Below are 16,104 nucleotides of genomic sequence, written 5' to 3' on the forward strand. Positions count from 1 at the left end.
CGATCACCAGTATTTAGGTCGCCACCGTGGACGAGAGGTCCCAGTGGTCAGTCAGTCATCCAGTGAGTCAACGAGTTGAGTCATCCATTGCAGCCCAGTAGGAATCACAGTTGTAGTTAGCTCAGCCTCTAGTTTAGAGGCAGACAGCAGATAGTGACTAGTGTACATAGTGGACTTGTACTTCACCAGCAATGAGGCTAATGTGGACTATTGAGGAAGAGCTTGTACCACAACACCTGGACTATCTTAAGTTAAGTAGCTCTTTGTTTATGTTAATAAATAACCTTGTTAATACATGTGTGCAGTTGTGTTATAGAAAGGGAATACTGCCACCAAACAACATCCTCTCCTTCCTTCCCACGGTGCAAGCCTACAGTGACAATGAAACAACATGAAATTAATGATTCTGTGTGTGATTGTCGACAACAACACATAAAGTTGTATTTTGTAGGTCTACAATCCATTATACATATATGTCTGATGTTGCTTTACAATGTTGAAGGAATTATAAATGAGCAGCCACTATGTGCATTTTTATTGCCAAAATATTCACTTAAAAATGAGTGAATTGTAAGGGGTCAGATAAAGGGGCATGATGATAGCACTCTGTGTTTGCAGATAATAGAAAGACTCACTGTCATTCAGGGCACTTAATGTCACTTGTCCAGAAACGAAATGCTAAATGCTTTTGGTACTCTTCCCCATCCTCTTGAGCTTCATTAAACAGGTGGAAAGCTGAGATTGCCAGAAATGACTGGAGACATACCAGATCCAACAGTCTGTGTACAAGCTCATGCTGCTGCTTGAGCTGTCATTTCCAGAGCTTAAAATATCTCTGGTGCATTATGGCTGAACATTCAACAAAATAATCTTTTAGATATGAGTGGTATCTACTCTGTCAGATGTCTGACAGAACAGATGACAGTCATATCTATAATTTTATGGGCGCAATGGCAGTTTGATGAAAAAGTTTCAGTTCAGATGTACAACCAATGTCCGAACACCTACAGGAATTAGAAATCTGCAAGTAGGGGGTTAATGGGCAGTGGCAGTAACGGTGCAGCAAGTGGGAAGTTGGGAATTTGGGTCTATCAGAATGAATGTCCAGATGGCCAAGGCAGTTAAGGCAACCATTCTAGAGAAGTGGAGCATCTGGGTTCAAGTACTAGTCTGACACAAATTTTCAACTCTTACTGTTGCATTACTGTAATGCCCTGTGCAGCTGGAAGTCATCATTTCCTTCATATCTCTTTCCCATCGTGTTTCCTTTCATTCCTTTCAAGCCCAGTTATTCAAAATAATCTTATATGCAAATTCAGGGTGGAGGAAGGGAGAAAGAATAGGGAAGGGATTACTGCATCGGGACGTTATGTGGAATCAGCAGTGATTAACGAAAATGTGTACTGCTCCTTTGGTTCCATCAGATTCACCTGGTCCTACTCCAAATCCCACGCCACTTTCCTTGACGTTGACCTCCATCTGTCCAATGGCCAGCTTCACACGTCCGTCCACATCAAACCCACCAACAAGCAACAGTACCTGCATTATGACAGCTGCCGCCCATTCCACATCAAACGGTCCCTTCCCTACAGCCTAGGTCTTCGTGGCAAACGAATCTGCTCCAGTCCAGAATCCCTGAACCATTACACCAACAACCTGACAACAGCTTTCGCATCCCGTAACTACCCTCCCGGCCTGGTACAGAAGCAAATAACCAGAGCCACTTCCTCATCCCCTCAAACCCAGAACCTCCCACAGAAGAACCACAAAAGTGCCCCACTTGTGACAGGATACTTTCCGGGACTGGACCAGACTCTGAATGTGGCTGTCCAGCAGGGATACGACTTCCTCAAATCCTGCCCTGAAATGAGATCCATCCTTCATGAAATCCTCCCCACTCCACCAAGAGTGTCTTTCCGCTGTCCACCTAACCTTCGTAACCTGTTAGTTCATCCCTATGAAATCCCGAAACCACCTTCCCTACCCTCTGGCTCCTATCCTTGTAACCGCCCCCGGTGTAAAACCTGTCCCATGCACCCTCCCACCACCACCTACTCCACTCCTGTAACCCGGAAGATGTACACGATCAAAGGCAGAGCCACGTGTGAAAGCACCCACGTGATTTACCAACTGACCTGCCTGCACTGTGATGCATTCTATGTGGGAATGACCAGCAACAAACTGTCCATTCGCATGAATGGACACAGGCAGACAGGGTTTGTTGGTAATGAGGATCACCCTGTGGCTAAACATGCCTTGGTGCACGGCCAGCACATCTTGGCACAGTGTTACACCGTCCGGGTTATCTGGATACTTCCCACCAACACCAACCTATCCGAACTCCGGAGATGGGAATTTGCTCTTCAATATATCCCCCTTCCCGTTACCCACCAGGCCTCAATCTGCGCTAATTTCAAGTTGCCGCCACTCATACCTCACTTGTCATTCAACAACATCTTTGCCTCTTTACTTCCGCCTCGACTGACATCTCTGCCCAAACTCTTTGTCTTTAAATATGTCTGCTTGTGTCTGTATATGTGTGGATGGATATGTGTGTGTGTGTGAGTGTATACCCGTCCTTTTTTCCCCCTAAGGTAAGTCTTTCCGCTCCCGGGATTGGAATGACTCCTTCCCCTCTCCCTTAAAACCCACATCCTTTCGTCTTTCCCTCTCCTTCCCTCTTTCCTGATGAGGCAACAGTTTGTTGCGAAAGCTTGAATTTTGTGTGTTTGTTTGTGTGTATATCGACCTGCCAGCGCTTTCGTTTGGTAGGTCACATCATCTTTGTTTTTAGATATATTTTTCCCACGTGGAATGTTTCCCTCTATTATATTAATATCAATGAGTAATATTCGTAATACAAACATGATGGTGATCAGTATCTGAGAGATCTAAGTTCCACCAGCAGATGACTTAGTTTATCTTACATGTTGTATCTAACAAAAGATTCTTTGAATTTCAAATGATACATATGATGGGTGCTAATGGGTCAGACTGGAAAAATACTAGACTGACAAAATTGCTTTGGGGGCATATACAGGGCGACTTTTCCACCATGTACAAACTCTAGGGACTGATCGATGAGAGGATACAGAGCAAGAAAGGTCTAATGAACTTATGTCTAGAAATGCATGGTTTCCATGCTAGAGGCCGTTTATTCAATCATACATTGTTACAGAGACTGCAGTGTAATATGTGCTGTACCGTGCAGTCACAGTTTCAGTATGTGTTGAAAATGGTTTCCAAGTGCCTCAGTGCATGCGTGTACACACCATAGCATGTTATGTCACACATTCACATTGGTCAGGCTGCATCCAAACAGAGTCAAAGGCAGCATGAATACACTGCTCCAGTGTATCTACATCTGGAATGGGCACTGCGTACACGATATTTTTGAGATGGCCCCATAACCAGAAATCACATGGGTTGAGATCCACGAATGAGCAGGCCATGCAACTGGACCCCATTGTCTGATCCAGTGATCAGGGGAGACATGACTGAGATAGGTCCGGATGTTAGTGGCAAAGTGGCCTGGAGCATCATCGTATAGCAGTCACATAACCTTTCGAATCATCAATGGCACTTCTTCCAGCAGGGGATGCAAAGTCACCTGCAAGAAATGCCAATAGCTCCGGCTTGTTAGGGGATGTGGAAGGAAGACTGGTCCCAAAATACAGTCGCCAATTATCGCAGCCCACACATTCTGGCTGCACCGATTCTGATGGTTCGCTGTCATCATACCGTGAGGGCTTTGCATACTACCCCACAGATGACTGTTATGAAATCTGAAGATACCACTCTGCAAAAAGGTGACCTCATCTGTGGATAGGATGGGTGACACAAATCCTGGAATCACGGTTCCTTGGTGAAGAAACCAATGACAAAACTGCTCCTGATGTGGAAAATCTGTCACTAATAAGCCCTGCACACGCTGTAAGTGATAAGGGTTGTAACAGTTGTCATGGAAAATGTTCCACATGGTCATCTGGCTTGCCCTGTGCTGGTGGTCCAACTACCTGGTACTGACATGGCGGTCACCTTTCACAGTGTTAATCACATTTTCCTCCAAGTCTGGTGTCTGAACATTTCAGGTATGTCCTTCATGATTTCCTGCTTCCTGAAATGACCATGTCTCAGAAAAATGCTGAAAGACTGTTGCAAACACTGAATGCTGTGATTGTTTTTGGCAGGGATAGGTCTCCTTATACAATCTTGTTGTCCTCCATCTGTTGCCATTTACCTTTCTTTAAATAAACACCATGTCGGCAATCTCTGGATTTGAATGTGGAACCATTGTGTGAAATTCTGTATCACATCCACTACAAGGTGAGTCAGGAAGAGAAGAGAATCAGAGACAACATTACCAATTACTATGGCATGAGAGGGCACTCGGGCATGATGTATGAGGAACAGTACCAGCTTCTAGGAGGAAACCATGCATACTGTAACTGTGGCTGCATGGTACAGAGCCTGTTAGACCGCAGTCTCTGTAACTAAGTATGATTGAATAAATGGTCTCTAGCATGGAAACCATGCATTTCTGGACATAAGTTCATCAGACCTTTTTCGTTTCTTTTCCTCTCATCAGTCAATCCCTAGAGTTTGTACATGGTGAAAAAAAAATCACCCTGTATAACACCATGTTAAGTTATAAAGGTTGTGAAAAAGGTACTGAAGCAATGTGTATAAATCCAACTGAAACAAGAGGACATACAATTTTCTCTGAATATTGCAGAGGAGTAATATGAATAATTCTGTAGAGTGCTGCTATGATTTCTTTAATGCCAAGAAAACACTGGCAGTATGGATATGTGTTTAAATAATATTAGAGGGATATTCAGAGCTATATTATCAACTCTAGGAAGTATGAAACAAGAAACATGATGTATCTTATTGCACTGAAAGTAAGAAGTTAAATAATTAATAAGGCACATTCTTTAAAATACACTTCATATTGAAGACAAGAAAAAGACAAGAAAAATGAGGTCCATTTCAAAATATCATATCGGCGTTCCAAAAACTGATTTAACAAAAAAATTCATACATGACTAAATTTTAAGAAAATTTTCACTTTGGAGTAGTCTAATTCAGATTACTGACTCACTTTTTCTTTGTGCACTTGTATTTCAGCTTACACAGATTCTCTCTTGGGATCATCATCAAGCTCATTAGGGGCTCCCAGTGCAAGTGGTTCATCTGCTGGTCTCTCATCAGTTCCCACAGAAACTACAGGACCAATTAGGCCTGTAAAACGGAAGCAGCGTCGGTACAGGTAAGTCCCATTATTGCTACATGCCGATATTACTATAAGATGGTAATTAAATCTGAAGACTAAGTATCTTTCATATATGAATAACAGTTCCTTAACCATTGAGCCATTATGCTCAGTCATTGATATAGATATGCAGCCATGACAATCTTTAGAGTATAGTTGTAACAAACAATAATTAACTATATGTGATTTATATCATGTATAAGGGGAATTTGGCTATCTCTGTTTATATTTTCTTTGGACCAGGATTCAGAATTGTTATGACTTGAAAAAATTCTTCTATTCCACCTGCAACTGTAAGTTTTTGGTTTATGTTCTGTACTATTCTACTGTTTAATCATCAAAATATGCAATGCCAAATAGTGCCATAGCAGTCTCTTCCACATGTTGTACATAAATCAAGGCTATATACAAGATTTATACACAACCTGGCAGGAGACCAGCATGGAAACATTTGATGATTATCAGTCAATAATATGTTAAATAGTAAAAGGCTGAAACTATGCAATGATACAGAAAATAAACTAAACACTGGCTGTTGCAGGTAGTATAGAATCATTTAAAAATAGAGAGTCTGATTATATTTAAAATAGCTATAAATTAGAATCTCAAATAACAGACAAGAATTATATCCCTTTGAAGGGGATAACATGGAATTTTTTCTGGCTGTTAGACATATCTTATTTTAAAATTAAAAATTATGTGAGAGTGCTGATTACTGTTAAATAATATTCTATATCAAAAGGAAATTGTTAAATTCATAGAGAGAGAATCAAACAGGCAGTAATTAACTTCTGAAAATTCAGTCCCCAGTAGTATTGCCACAAACATTTTACATAGTTCTTCCATTCTTCATAGTATTTTACATAGTTCTTCCATTCCCTCAGATGATCTCTGTGTTACCCTCTGTCAGCAGGTGTTGGCACTTCATCATCACCACTGGTCTTCCAATCACGAGAACTAGCTCTGGTGAATTAAACCTCTCCCAGTGGCTTGGCCAACCTCTCAGCCCTCTCACTGTGAGATCATTTTAGCTAGGTTGTGTATTGGAAGCTGTCTTGTTAGCCATCGCCATTTGTTAAGTGCTGACTCCCCACCACTTTGCACTCATTTTCCTCAGCTCTTGATGGTTCAGCATTTCCTGATAAAATGCATTTTTTTAACCACTTATGTTCTCATTTATGTTTGCCATCTGAGTTATCGGCCTTTGCAGTGAACGACACACGGGCTGTTGACCACATTTTACTTTTTATCCATTGCAGAAATATGGTGAAGGACATTTAATCTTTAGTTCAGGACCTCTGTTGCCTCTATGGAGTATTTTATGGACCTTTCTCCAAGTCCATGTTTTTAGCTGTCTTTCCTTCCATCAATTGGGCTTAACATGTAGTTGTTTTTAACTCTTTTTTTGTCTTCATGTTCTGTGGTTCTGACAAGAGCACATATGACCCAAGTTGTTTTTGTGCCCTAAAACACAGCAAACAAACAGCCCAGGTTGAGGGCAAGCAGTGAGGAAGTGAGTGGATGCCTGTCAGATGCAATATAGTCAAACTCTCATAGCTCAGAAACATATCATGCACAGCCAGGGATCATTACGATCAGCATGCGGTTGGTGTTTGCCGGATGATGTCAGAGGTGGTGCACAGCTGTTGAGGTGGCAGGTCATTCCCTCCAGTATGTCTGGTGCACTGCCTGGTGGCAGACAAATATCTCAGCATGGGGTGAGCTGAGGTGCACCAGATGACACCGTGGCCCCATATCAGGAGAGGCAACCTCCAGCAGTGGAGTCTGCCTGCAGAATCAGGACTGGACAGCAGGGAGTCCGCTCACCCTTGGGATGGTGGAAAAGGGGTTGCACCTTCCAGACTGGTTCTCTAAGCTACCAGGAGGCCCAGTGGATGAAAGGAACTGAGTTTGTCACGTCGGATTGGGCACGAACAGTGGCACTGTGGCTAACAGCAGCCAAGTGCCGATGGTGGGACTTACAGTTCCATACGAGCTGACTGCTAGGTGAGTAGATGGCAGACTGACATCTTCATAGCTAGGTGTCAGTTGACTGAGCACATCTGAGAATATATGAGAATGAGGATCTGATATGAGGGATTTTATTTGTGAGTGCTTATTTGCCAGTACCCCTCCAACAGCAGCACATCCACCCCAGGAAAGGTGCCAGGGCATAGCAGCTGAGCATTGCCATTGAGGCAATGACTTCCTTCATTCAGCTCTTCTTATTTAGTCAGCTCTTGAAACAACCTAGCCAGAGCTGTAATATTGCAAAAACTACCTCTTTAGAGATGCTGGTTAACTTCTTCTGCTTTGTCAGCTTCCTAAATGAGCAGTCTTACACTCTACTTCATAGTGCATGGTCATCACAACGATGGCACTGCTTCCCCTATGACATTTTTATGCTTCATTGGTGCCAGATGCTTTGGTGCCACAGACTAGGGCATTGCTCAACTCTCTTCTTTTCCATGGCAACTTGTGTTACCAGAGAAGATGTCTTAATTTTTACCTGGCTTCACCAAGTATATTATTTTTTGATCCAACAATAAACAATGTGGCATAATTAAATACACTTGCATCTAAGAGCACATCAGACCTATCACACTGTCATTCCTCTGAAGACAGAGCACAGTTTGCATCTCCCCTGCACTACATAGTGACATCTGACTACCCCATTTTATGGTGAGTGCTAGCTTCCTGAACAGACCTGCTTTAGGACTTGCTCAGAATCTGAGCACTGGACATTCACAAGAGAGACAGTTCACTTGTGTCCTTTTATGTATTTTTATGGCTTAAAAACCGTCACCTATATGTAAAATACCATATGCTCATACCAATATCAGCTAGTAGTTCTACATGAGTAGTTTCTTACAAGCGAAAAAACTCTTTTTGTAGTTTTTCATGCAGCTCTTCTTTGATGTTGCTCATTAATATCCATAAGCTAAGAATTTAATAGAATTAATTAAAAACAACATTGGGCCTTGGTGACACTATGTGGACTAATTTGTAGCAAGATGAAATAATGGAAACTTCAGGTTGAAATGTCAACTGTGTAAGGAGAAGATAGACTGCTACTTACCGTAAAGATGGCATGTTAATTTGCAGACAGGCACAATTTTAATCGTGCCTGTCTGCAACATAACATGTCATCTTTATAGTAAATAGCAATCTATCTTTTTCTGACATTGTTGTTACTAGATGATACAGTAAAACATAACATAAGTGGCATGCAGTACAAGATGAATTTGAGTGCCTGAAACAGATTGTGTGTGGAGAGATTTTTAGTACTCTGGTTCTGACTGCATGTTTTGTGCATTTTGCACGTAATATTCAAGTAATAGGTAATGAGGAAGGTGTAGCAAACACATTTGAATGACTTTGGTAGATAAAAGGCTTGCTACAGGCAACATGAGATCAGCTTGGAGTTGGATGTCACATCTTTCATCAAGCTGTGTTTAGTATGCAACAGTGATTCAAATTCCCTACACAGTCCAAATATTGATAAGGAGAATACAGCAAAGATACTAAGGCTACATATTCCTATTGCATCATGCTCACATGCAAATTTCTGCCACCACTTCCAAAATTTCACATCAAGCCAGTTGCTGCTGAGAAAATGCCAGTAAATATTGCAGCCCAGCTCTTGTTAGTGAACCTCTTGCTGGTCTTTAAAGCTTTTAGTTATGCACCATTAAACAGTAGAGATTTTACCTTGTCTGTATTATATTTGTGATTTGGATTGCTCCCTGTACTGTTGTATATGCTTAAGATGACTTTGCTGCATTCTGGACTTGTTTTTGATTAGCCATTTACTTTGTGAACTCTGCCATCATTGACCTCTGGCACCACCTGCTGTTCCACCAGACTGTGTACTACCACCAGTTTGAGTGACCATACACTGCATTCTACCTATCAGGAGTAGGATAAAAAAGTGGCAACAAGTACTTTCTCACTGTGTAACTACCCCTATGAGGCACGAATACCAAGTTCCTAAAGTTGTGACAACAGCAGTTGCATCTGCAGAAACAACAACTGCAGCAACAGCAACAGCAGGAAAAACAGTGGGAATGCCAGCAGCAGCAACAAATGCAGCAATAGCACCAGCACGAACAGCAGTGGGACTTTCAGCTGCAACATCACAACTTGTTGTTACAATTTCTGCAAAACCAAGAACAGTGTAAAGCTGAAGTTTCCTCATCCCATTCCCTTGCTTCATTGGAGATGACAGTTGGGAGGTCCATTTACATCAGTTTGTTCTTCACTGCAAGACAAGTCAAATAACTGACCCAGAACAGCAGTATGCCCTATTACAGTCTTCCATTAATAAACTGCACGAAGTGGTGCAAAAACTACACTCACTCTCAAACCCGAGTAGTTTAAGCTTTTATGTTGTTTGTGGTTTCCTGCCTGCCCATTACAGCCAGCAAACCCACATATGTGCAACTAGGTTCAATTTTAGCCAGTGTGTTTATCAATGTAATCAGATATATGCAGCACGGGCAGCTGAGTTGCAAGGATTGGCTCATTAATTCGTGGCATTATTATACACTTTTTCCTGATTGAAAAATTAGTATAAATGCTTTACAGTCCCCTGTTCCATCCTAAGTGATGTGCTAAATTTGTGAGGGCTCGTGACTTAACTGAATCAGCAAAAGCTATATTTCACAATTTTTCTGGTGTGGACACTTTTAGTAGTATCAGTTGCCACTGTGCTCGACAATCGACTGACGACTTCCGAGCGACGTCATCACCCGATTTACTGAGCACCTGTTTGCCCAGTAGTCCAGCAACATGGAATTCTGTAGTTAGTGCAAATTCAGATTTGGCCCACTAATCATCAGTGACTGCCCTTTCCGTGACACATGTCTACCTTGGCCACCAGTGTGCCGCTCGCTACCTTGCCAGTGCCAGATGCAGAGGCTCATGTTGCAACTGGAGTGATGGTGGATTTCCAGCTGGAAACAGGCACGGCTGTGTCTCTAATTAACAAGGACATGTACTGATGCACTGGCTCCCTGCAGTTGATGTCCTCGAAGCACCTACTGGTGACGTACATTGGCCAGTCGATCCCATTGCAGGGTTAGACTGTAGTCCGAGCTAAGTATAAAAATTAAGCCCAGCAACTAACCGTGTTAGTAGTCAACTCTTTAATGATAACTAACATTTTTGGCTTAGACCCTTCTATGCATTTTGGTTATCAGATTCAGGACCAGATGAATTTAGTTTCAACTGCAATACCATTCACAGAACTTGACACATTATGTGTGCAGTTGAAGCAACCATTTGAAGCTACATTGGATTGTGCAACAGGGTTCCAAGACCACATACCCATAAAGCATTTGATAGTGCCTAAGTTTTGTAGAGTTTGTCCATTACCTTTTGCCATGTGTGAGCAGGTTAAAGCAGAACTGGATAGGTTGGAAAGTGTGGGGGGGGGGGGGGGGGGGGTGGTTGGGAGGGGGGGGGTTATATCAACAGTATCATCTAGACAGTCGGCTACACTTAAGGTTGTAGTTAAGAAACCGTGTGGCTCACTTAGAATTTGTGGTGATTTTAGGTCTATAATTAATGCTCAGGAAAATGTCAGTCTGTATACAGTCCCTAGGTTGGAGAAATTGTTGGAAAAATTGACTGAGTGGCACTATTTTTCAAACATGGATCTCACTGATGCCTACTTTCAGCTGCCTGTAGATGATCTGATGAAGCAGTTTCTAGGGATTAATACGCCATTTGGCATATATCATTATAATAGGTTGCCATTTAGGGTTAAAAGCACTTGCACAATATTTCAGAGATAATCTGAGCAACCCATCCAATGTATCCCCAGCAGTGTTAATTATTTTGAGGAGTTTATAATTACTGGAGTCAGGTGGAAGCAGCACCTGCACAACATGCCAATGTGCTCTTGTCTCAACAAATGTAGTTTCTTTAAGCTAAGTGTCAAGTTCCGGGTGGTTATAATTAAACTACAACTTTTCACCAAGGTTGTAATAATCATATGACAGTGAAACTTGATAGGTGCAATAATGTGTTAATGTGGAAATGAATTTTACTGAAAGAACTTAGTTCCAATTTTGACCACCAGGCACAAAACTGAGGCTGTGAATGCGAGAAATGTGTATAGAAATGTTTCCATGTGTACTGGTTTAGGAATGGGATGTGGGCAGAAAAGATAAAACAAATGAGAAAAGCATAATGCTGATTTTATTATTACCTGACACTTACAAAATTTGTTCAGTATTAGCACTGGAGATGTCTAAAAGATGCTGCAGTTGTGAAAGGAGGTGATCAACAGTTGCTCGCAGCAGTTCCAGTGGAATCTACATCTACATCTACATCCATACTCCGCAAGCCACCTGACGGTGTGTGGCGGAGGGTACCCTGAGTACCTCTATCGGTTCTCCCTTCTATTCCAGTCTCGTATCGTTCGTGGAAAGAAGGATTGTCGGTATGCTTCTGTGTGGGCTCTAATCTCTCTGATTTTATCCTCATGGTCTCTTCGTGAGATATACGTAGGAGGGAGCAATATACTGCTTGAATCATCATCGGTGAAGGTATGTTCTCGAAACTTTAACAAAAGCCCATATCGAGCTACTGAGCGTCTCTCCCGCAGAGTCTTCCACTGGAGTTTATCTATCATCTCCGTAACGCTTTTGCGATTACTAAATGATCCTGTAACGAAGCTCGCTGCTCTCCATTGGATCTTCTCTATCTCTTCTCTTCTCTTCTCTATCTTCTCTATCTCTTCTATCTATCTGAGCAACATGTTACTGTCTACTGCCCTTCAGATCGGATAGAGACTGAATGTGCCCCAGTAAACACATTCTTTTAGATGTTCCCAGAAGCAAAAGTCACATGGATTTTGATCAGGTGATCTTACAGGCCATACATTTGGCAAACCTCTGGAGATAACACATTTCTGGAAGACTGCATTAAACAGATATTTCACTGGGCAAGTGAAATGAGGTGTTGTCCCATCCTGCATGAAAATTTTGGTTTCCACACAGCTGCACTCTTCCAAATCAGGAATCACATGCTGTACTAGGAAGTATTGATAACATGCAGAGGTCACACAGTACACCTGACAGTCCCTCTTGGTGTATTCTCTTCAAAGAAGACTGGACCAAGAATAAATGTGCTTCTGAATCCACACCACACAGTGACATATGGTGAGTGCAATGGCTCTTTGAGCACTGCACGTGGTTTAACAATACCCCAAATTTGGCAGTTCTGTATATTCAGTGAACCGTGTAATGTAAAATGTGCCTTGGCACTCCACATAATATTGCCCAGCCACTTTGATCCATGCCATAAACTGAAGAGAAAATTCAGAACATTGCTGCAGATCATGTCTCAGTTGCTGCACTGTCTGGATCTTGTGTGGGTACCAGTGTAAAATAGACCACAAAACTTTCCATTCTGTTGATAATGGAATGGACAATTTTTGTGACACTGCATGAGCACTAGCACTAGGTGGGGCAGATGCTGCATGGTCAGTTAGAGCAACAGCAACATCACTAATTTACACCAGGATAGGATGCCTTCCTGTTCTAGGTACCTCACCAAGCTCGCCTGTGTTTTAGAATTTCATTATCATCTTCTTTAAACCATTTAATGATGTTGGACCTCCCCTCTGACCATTCAGTTGGTGATACATAATTACTGCTACTCACGGCTAACAGTTTCACTAACATCGCATGGCCTCTCTTCTCAATAGCCATACTGTTCACCCATGTTATGGCTTGTCAGACGACAGTGTGGATATCATATCATCATACAAACTGTGTATGTGGCCAGGTCTGCTGCTAATGGTCACAACTGGAACTAATTTTTTTCCATCATAAATTAGTTATGTATTAAATCATTAGCACATCTACGAAGTTTCACTGCCATATGATAATTACAGCCCACACTGGATCTCCATGAGCTGTTAAATTTTAATTGTAACCACCCAATTCCTTAGACATACACTCCTGGAAATGGAAAAAAGAACACATTGACACCGGTGTGTCAGACCCACCATACTTGCTCCGGACACTGCGAGAGGGCTGTACAAGCAATGATCACACGCACGGCACAGCGGACACACCAGGAACCGCGGTGTTGGCCGTTGAATGGCGCTAGCTGCGCAGCATTTGTGCACCGCCGCCGTCAGTGTCAGCCAGTTTGCCGTGGCATACGGAGCTCCATCGCAGTCTTTAACACTGGTAGCATGCCGCGACAGCGTGGACGTGAACCGTATGTGCAGTTGACGGACTTTGAGCGAGGGCGTATAGTGGGCATGCGGGAGGCCGGGTGGACGTACCGCCGAATTGCTCAACACGTGGGGCGTGAGGTCTCCACAGTACATCGATGTTGTCGCCAGTGGTCGGCGGAAGGTGCACGTGCCCGTCGACCTGGGACCGGACCGCAGCGACGCACGGATGCACGCCAAGACCGTAGGATCCTACGCAGTGCCGTAGGGGACCGCACCGCCACTTCCCAGCAAATTTGGGACACTGTTGCTCCTGGGGTATCGGCGAGGACCATTCGCAACCGTCTCCATGAAGCTGGGCTACGGTCCCGCACACCGTTAGGCCATCTTCCGCTCACGCCCCAACATCGTGCAGCCCGCCTCCAGTGGTGTCGCGACAGGCGTGAATGAAGGGACGAATGGAGACGTGTCGTCTTCAGCGATGAGAGTCGCTTCTGCCTTGGTGCCAATGATGGTCGTATGCGTGTTTGGCGCCGTGCAGGTGAGCGCCACAATCAGGACTGCATACGACCGAGGCACACAGGGCCAACACCCGGCATCATGGTGTGGGGAGCGATCTCCTACACTGGCCGTACACCACTGGTGATCGTCGAGGGGACACTGAATAGTGCACGGTACATCCAAACCGTCATCGAACCCATCGTTCTATCATTCCTAGACCGGCAAGGGAACTTGCTGTTCCAACAGGACAATGCACGTCCGCATGTATCCCGCGCCACCCAACGTGCTCTAGAAGGTGTAAGTCAACTACCCTGGCCAGCAAGATCTCCGGATCTGTCCCCCATTGAGCATGTTTGGGACTGGATGAAGCGTCGTCTCACGTGGTCTGCACGTCCAACACGAACGCTGGTCCAACTGAGGCGCCAGGTGGAAATGGCATGGCAAGCCGTTCCACAGGACTACATCCAGCATCTCTACGATCGTCTACATGGGAGAATAGCAGCCTGCATTGCTGCGAAAGGTGGATATACACTGTACTAGTGCCGACATTGTGCATGCTCTGTTGCCTGTGTCTATGTGCCTGTGGTTCTGTCAGTGTGATCATGTGATGTATCTGACCCCAGGAATGTGTCAATAAAGTTTCCCCTTCCTGGGACAATGAATTCACAGTGTTCTTATTTCAATTTCCAGGAGTGTATATTAAGTAAAGAACAGCTCACACCTACACGGGATCATCACTAACATACCAGATCTCAAGAAGCTCAAAGAACTCCCATCATTCTTCACCAAAGTCAGATATTATGTGAAGTTTATTCCAAATCTGGCCCAGATTTCCCACTTATCATAAGGTATTAATTTTTTGTGGTCAGAAATGTGCCAGATGGCTTTCTTGCAACTTAAAAAGCGCCCCTGGCCAGCCCCTTGTTTAGCAACATTCCACCTCATCAAACATTTAATGCTTGCTAATGATGCATCAAATTGTGGCATTGCCGCCATCCTGTCTCAGAAGTGTGTCAATGCCAGGGGAACAGTCCACTGTATTTTTCATCTGAAACATTAAATGCAGCACAGAGGAATTATTTGCAAACTAAAAAAGAGGCATTGGCAATCATTTCTGGCATCAGGAAGCTTCACATATATTTCTATTGTACTATGTTACAACTGATCACTCATCACAAGCCCCTTCTTTTGTTATTTGGTCACCACTCGAAATGTTCTGAGAAGGCAGACAGAGGCTGCAATAGTTGGTGCTGTTCCTAGTAACTGTACCTATGAGATCCCTTATCAGCCCACCATGCAGCACTCAAATGCTGACACATTTTCCCACTTGCCGATGCAGACTTTGACAGGCATGAAGTGCTATGATTTGCCTTAGGTACAAATCAGCGACACACCGATGACAAATTCTTCACTATGGTGTGGGAAGTAGCAGCAGAAATGGGCCACGATCCACTACTCTACTCAGTGTTGTCTGCTGTATGTCGGGGTTGGCTGGAGCACCTACCTGAGGGCAACACCTAAAATGGCCCACCTATGTTTCTTTACAGAACAGGACTAACCTCACTGAGGGTGTCATTTAGTTCGGTACAGACAATTCTGAATTCCAGACAGTAGTACATCCCACACTCCACCCCTGCGTACTGGAGCTCCTACACAATGCCCACTGGGGAATGTGCAGGATCGAGGCTGTAGCGCTGCACCGTGTGTATTGGTCTGGTGTTGATGTCACACCTCTGGAACTGCCATGCCTCTGCCCACAATAAATCAGTGCCAGTACAGCATTTCTGTCCTTGGCCACATCCTGACTACCACTGACAATGAGTGCAGGTTTATTTAGGTGAATCATTCCAGGGAACATTGTGGTTGCTAATTGTTGATGCCTCTCTATCCCTCCATATGTGGCATGTACGGTTACCACAGCAGCTACTACCCGTGCCCTTTCCATTATTCATTGACAGAAAAAAATTGCAACATCAAACAATACTTAATGTGGAGTAATGAAGTGCTGGGAATACATTTGTCTAGCTAACATATGTAAGTGATTAACATTGGAAAATCGCAGGTAAATGCAAGCATGAGATAAGTCATTGTAAATGTGAAATGTTGGTACATTAATAACCAGTCTAACAACTGC

At 43.4% G+C, this 16,104-nt stretch overlaps 1 protein-coding gene across 2 annotated transcripts in view; it reads left to right on the forward strand.

Annotated features, from left to right (window-relative positions):
* The window catches only part of LOC126248051 (homeobox protein aristaless-like), a 132,026-nt gene that overhangs the window by 70,997 nt on the left and 44,925 nt on the right, over positions 1-16,104 (forward strand). For both annotated transcript variants that reach the window (XM_049948685.1, XM_049948687.1), the window contains exon 2: positions 5,131-5,272. In XM_049948685.1, the coding sequence (XP_049804642.1) occupies positions 5,131-5,272 (142 nt within the window). The remainder of the gene's footprint in view (positions 1-5,130; positions 5,273-16,104) is intronic.

The sequence above is a fragment of the Schistocerca nitens genome, chromosome 3 (assembly GCF_023898315.1).
Source record: "Schistocerca nitens isolate TAMUIC-IGC-003100 chromosome 3, iqSchNite1.1, whole genome shotgun sequence".
NCBI classification, from domain to species: domain Eukaryota; kingdom Metazoa; phylum Arthropoda; class Insecta; order Orthoptera; family Acrididae; genus Schistocerca; species Schistocerca nitens.